At 45.8% G+C, this 5,629-nt stretch overlaps 1 protein-coding gene across 3 annotated transcripts in view; it reads left to right on the top strand.

The window, feature by feature from the left end:
- The first annotated feature begins 3,659 nt into the window (after positions 1–3,659).
- Positions 3,660–5,629, top strand: part of UPB1 (beta-ureidopropionase 1) — a 30,269-nt gene continuing 28,299 nt past the window's right edge. The window contains exon 1 of one of the 3 annotated variants that reach the window (XM_025199278.1): positions 3,660–3,828. In XM_025199278.1, the coding sequence (XP_025055063.1) occupies positions 3,794–3,828 (35 nt within the window). In that variant the 5' untranslated portion in view covers positions 3,660–3,793. The remainder of the gene's footprint in view (positions 3,829–5,629) is intronic. The other 2 variants (XM_025199276.1, XM_014518155.2) reach the window with 2 other exon arrangements.

The following is a 5,629-nucleotide window of genomic DNA, read 5'->3' on the forward strand; positions in this document are numbered from 1 at the left end:
CTCCTTTTGCCTTCTAAGTGTCTCTGATCCTGGAAGGGGCAACAGTCAGCTATGCCAGGATCATAACATGATTTCCCCCACCCAGAAAGAGTTCTGGTTGGGCCTTTAGTTTACTTATGATAAAGTTAAAGGTTGTGTGGAAAAACAAGAGCTGGGTTCAGATTTTGAAACTTCTGCCACAAAAAGATCAAGGACAACAAAAACTCCTTTTTTAAATACACAGGGGGTATGAAGAAGGCACCGGGTAACATGGGGCCCCTGCAGGATGCACTTGGCAATCTGGTGGTTGCACCAGAGGAAAAGGCAGGCCTCTTTAACAATTTCTTTGCCTCCTTTTTTTTTGGGCAGGGACTGGGACTCCCGCACTTAGATTTAAGACTGACTCAGGAGAGACTCCGCCAGGCCTAGGGTCAGCGAGGACCGAGTTAGGGAACTTCTGGAGGGGCTGAACGTGTTCAGATCAGCAGGCCCAGATGCTCTCCCCCCCAGGGTGGGGTGAGGGAATTGGCAGGGGTCATCGTGGGGCCCCTGGCATGGCTTTACAAGCACTCGTGGTGCTCTGGCCAGGTGCCAGACAACTGGAACAAGGCCAAGGTGGTCCCTATTTTCAAAAAAGGGAGAAGGTCATATTCGACCTGGAGGGATGTGGGCAGTGGAGTCCCCCAGGGCTCAGTCCTCAGGCCCGTACTGTTCAATTTCTTTATTAGAGATTTGGACGAGAGGGTGAAAAGCACCCTGTTCAGATTCACTGACAACACCAAGATTTGGGGCGAGGTGGGCACACTAGAAGGGAGGGAAAGGATACAACTGGACCTGGACAGGTTACAGGGCTGGGCGACTGTGAATAGGTTGGGATTCAATACTAACAATACTGACTATTTATCTAAACCCAGCACTCTTTCCTGCCTATGCAGGGGGTCGGACTCAATGGTCTATTGAGGTCCTTTCCGACCCTAACATCTATGAATCTATGAAGTACAGGGTACTGCACTTGGGCAGTAGGAACCAGCAGCATACCTATAGGCTGGGGAACTCCCTTCTCATAAGCACAGTGACAGAAAGGGATCTTGGAGTCATTATCGATTCCAAAATGAACATGGGCCGCCAATGTGAGGACACAGTGAGTAAGACCAACCGCCCCTTGTCATGCATCCACAGATGCATCATGAGCAGGGCCAAGGAGGTGATCCTTCCCCTCCATGCGACACTGGTCAGGCCGCAGCTGGAGTACTGCATTCAGTTCTGGGCACCCCACTTCAAGAGGGATGTGGACAGCATTGAGAGGGTCCAGAGGAGGGCCACTTGCATGATCCGGGGACAGCAGGGCAGACCCTACAAGGAGAAGCTACGGGACCTGAACCTGTTCAGCCTTCACAAGAGAAGGCTGAGGGGGAACCTGGTGGCTGTCTTTAAACTCACCAGGGGGGACCAGCGGGGAATGGGAGAAACCCTGTTCCCCCGAGCACCTCCCAGAGAAACAAGGAATAACGGCCATAAACTGTTTGAGAGTAGGTTCAGGCTGGACATTAGAAAGCAATACTTCACTGTCAGAGCGGCTAGGATCTGGAACCAACTTCCAAGGAAAATGGTGCTGGCTCCTACCTTGCGGGTCTTTAAGAGGAGGCTTGACAATTACCTAGCTGGGGTCATATGAGTCCAGTATTCACTCCTGCCCAGGGCAGGGGGTCGGACTTGATGATCTACTTAGGTCCCTTCTGACCCTACAGCTATGAAACTGCTAGCACTCTTCTGGTTTAAGACTAGTTTTGGCCCCTTTCTAAATCTGATACAAATGCTTCTCACGTGAAAAAGCAGAACAAGGAGAAATGTCATTCAATAGTAGAGTGTATGAAGAAATCAACAATATACGGCAGAGGGCCAATTTTAAATGGACAAAGACAATTTTCCCCTATCGCAACATCCCACAGAACCTCCCTGGGGTGGGTAAAAGAACCAAACGTGGGCAAGAAGGAAGCTGTTTAGCCTTGACTAATTAAACACTTCTCTAATCCCTCTGACAATGTTTCTTTTGCTAATTCATCCACCTTTTTTACATCTGGAATACTTCGGATCAGAAATTAGCTGTAAGAGTTTTCACTGCCAGATGGGAAGTAAGAGGGGGTCTTTCGGCCCCAGATATTACCTAGTAATCTGTTATTAATAACAAGAGGCTTGTGAGATCAGGGAGTAGTCACAGGTGCCTGTTAATGCTTTAGCTGCTCTAGAAAGACCTTTGTGATCAGTATCAGGGAATGATAGTGAAAGAAATCGTCAGGAAACGTGATGTACGTGATAGCAGCAGGATCTGGGAGGAAGACAGACATTCCATGGAGAACATACACACGCAATAATTATGCAGGAAAGCAGAATTCTGCTTTATAAACACAAGCCTGCCTTCTAGCCCTGACCTGTGGCCATGTTCAGCCTTCATTCCTGTCTTGAGTTACAGTGGAAAGATTTTGCTTGTTTGTTTAAACCAGTCCTTGGGTCTTTCCCAGTCTTGGCCTAAATCCTGGATTTGCTTGGCTTTTAATTTCATTCTCTCTCTCAGAGTCCAGTGTGCCTCTCAGTTTTATGCCAGGGACACAAATGTGGAGCTGTTTGGGAATAATCTTCATAGCTTGTGTTGCATGACTATAGGGGTATAGGTAGCTGCTGGGAACAAGAGTCCTACAAGAATTGACTCTGGACTGTTTTTACCAAGATCCAGTTACAGGGATGCTGTTGGACTACCCACTCTGGGTAATGTGGTGAGGTGATTGCTGGGAAGATTGCAGCCAGGTGGGTACCCAGTTTCTTACTCTGGAACCTAGCATCTTCAGGCTTTTACTTTTGGACTATCACAGACACCCCTGACATCCAGCTGTTTAATAAAAATGAGATGTTACAAAACATACGCATCTTTTAGAATTTACTGTACGGTCATTGTAACATCCATTCTTGGGTCGGCTGTCTTCATCTGAGCAGCTTATCACAGCAATCTGCACTTATGTCAGAGGGTTTAGTTATTCCACAGAATTCACCAGTTTTAGATGGTTTAGGTGATGCAGAACCTTGGTAAAGGGTGAATTGTAGACTTGGGATAAGGTATAAGATCTGGATTGGATGGTGTAAATCTGATCTCTCTCTAGAACAGATTGAGTTGGAATGTTCAAATTTGCATCCAGGCTCTCTCTGTCCCTCTGTGATACACCTTATTAGCTTGCCTTGCTGCTGAATGTAGTGCTTTGGAGGTTTGTTTTGCTGTCTGGAATGTTCCTTTATCCACACACAGTCCTAAAAAAATAGCCTGATCTCCCTCCATTCTTATTATGACTTTGTGCCTTGTCATTTCCTATTCAATGCTGCCTTGGCTCTATTGGTGCTGAGTTGTTTATTTGGTGCACAGGAAATGTATTGCATTGTTTTTTCAGGTCTTTTCTGTTCATGAATGTGTTTTTTTTCAGGGGCTTCAACTTTATTGCACTTAAGTCCATTTCCTACACACAGTACAACTCAAATGAGGCTAAATGACAAACAAACAAGCCACCAAAAGAAAAGTCATTAGTGGTTCATGCTAAGAATAGAAGAACTTGAAGAGTTCAGCTATGTGACCTCCTTCAGGAATTGAATACAACATAGACCTGCTGCTCTGTTTTTTTTTTTTTTTGTTTGCAGTGAAGACAGAAAAAAACATGGTGAATTCCAAAACAAGGCCAGGCCTTTCTGCTTGTTCCCAGTGCTCCTGGAACAACAATGCTAAAGAATATTTTGGCTGTTAGCTGAAATCTGGGCACTGACATGCAAATGAGCTATGCAGAGGTCCTTTAATTTTCCTTGCAGTTTCAGGTTAGTATACCATTGATTTTCTGTTGTACAGTGCTTATAAATGCCTACCGTCTTTTCCCCCATAAAGTGGATGAAGTTATCTACTAGATACAGCCATTACAGCCTGGCTAGTAGAGCACTTTAAGATCTTCAGGTGAAAGCTGCTTTATCAGTGTCAGTCAGTCTTGTGTTGGTGAAACAAAAATATGTCCTTCAAAATAGCTGGTTAAAAGCTAATGATATTCAGGTACTGGTAACTGGTGTTGCCAAGTCCGCTTGGCCACATAAGTGGAATTGGGCTTGTTTTTTGTTGGGTTTTTTTAAGTCATTTAAATTTTTTGAGAGTTGTGAGTTGATAAGCACCCCCACTCCCTTCTATTTGAAATGGATTGGGCTTGTTTTTAAAGGCAGTGACGCTTTTTTTTTTCCCATGAAACTTGGCAACACTGGTGGTAATTTAGGAGTTGAATAGAAACTCTTAGATAAATGAGATATTATACTAACTAGTAACAGTCTAGATGTTTTCTTAATTTTAAAACTGTTTTGTCACTTTTTCTTTTGCACCATAACATCATCTTCATTATAGATCTTTAAAAAAAATCCCTAAAAGACTAGAGAATTAGTTATGGGCATCTCTGTGCCTTGCCTAAGTATTTTTCCCTGTTTCCAATGTAAACATCAAATCAGTGCATCTGCCCCTCCAGTATACTTTGCATATAAGGTATTACTGTAACATTTTTGGATAAAGAAGTGCATTTGGGGACAAAAAGTACTGTTTCCCAGTAGCGTTTTGAAATGCCAGATTATTCCTGGATTCTTGCTGTTTAGATTAAAGTTAAATATTAGTCACTCTTCCCTGACAGACTTTTATTTAAGAGGCTTAATATTTAACTTGAAAGCCCTGGCAATCACAAACACTAAGTGCTGTGTGTTGCCATGTTCGGTAGGAGATGCAGTCTCTCAAAATCATGATTTTGATCTATCTGGGTGTGTGTAACAGTCTCTGGGCTCAGTAACCTGTTTTCTCATTGGAGCAAAATACATGCACGTTATTCATTTCACAGTAATACCTAGAAATGGAAAACTGTGGCCATTAGCTACTGACTGTAGTGAGAATAATAGAGTTGAAACAGGATGGCTTTCTGGTAGTGGCTGAAGGACAGATCCTTTCTTCATACCCAGTGTTCCTTGTCTCAGATTGGTGTCTAAATGGAGCTTGGTACATTGCCTCCTTCTTTTGTTTGATCTGTCCTTTGTGTGGCAGATTGATTCTCTCTGGTTCTGGGATGATTTTCCAGTGATAATATAGGGCTCAAAGCCAAGCTGAGAGGACTGGGTTAATCATTACTGTTCCTGGCTCCTGCAAAGTGTCTTACTGCAATTGAAAAGACCCACGTTCTGGAAACCATGACGCGTTACATAAAGCACGAACGTGTGAACGTGTTCCTTTAGCTCCCTGCCCTGCCGCGGCTGCGCCTGCTGGCTAGCGTGGCTGAAGGGCCTCAGTGGGACATGGGGCCCAATGCCCCCCTGGGCAGCAGAGGCGGAGCCTGCCCTTCCCAAGGGATTCTAGCAATGCTAAGGGCCCCGTGCCATGGGGGTTGGCCAGAGCAGTGGGAGCCTCTCGCAACTTGTCAGGGTCCAGCTCAGGTTGGCTGCCGGCAAGCGGCAGCTGGGCCGCGGAGGGAGGCTAGGACGGGGCCATCAGCCCTTTGGACACCTGCCCTGGCCCGGGCCCCAGAAGGGGCAGCGCCCCGCTGGGCTGAGGCAGGTGTCTGGGTGGGGGGTGTTCCTGCCGGGGGCGTGGCCAAAGGGCCCGGGG

The sequence above is a fragment of the Alligator sinensis genome, unplaced genomic scaffold (assembly GCF_000455745.1).
Source record: "Alligator sinensis unplaced genomic scaffold, ASM45574v1 scaffold505_1, whole genome shotgun sequence".
NCBI classification, from domain to species: domain Eukaryota; kingdom Metazoa; phylum Chordata; order Crocodylia; family Alligatoridae; genus Alligator; species Alligator sinensis.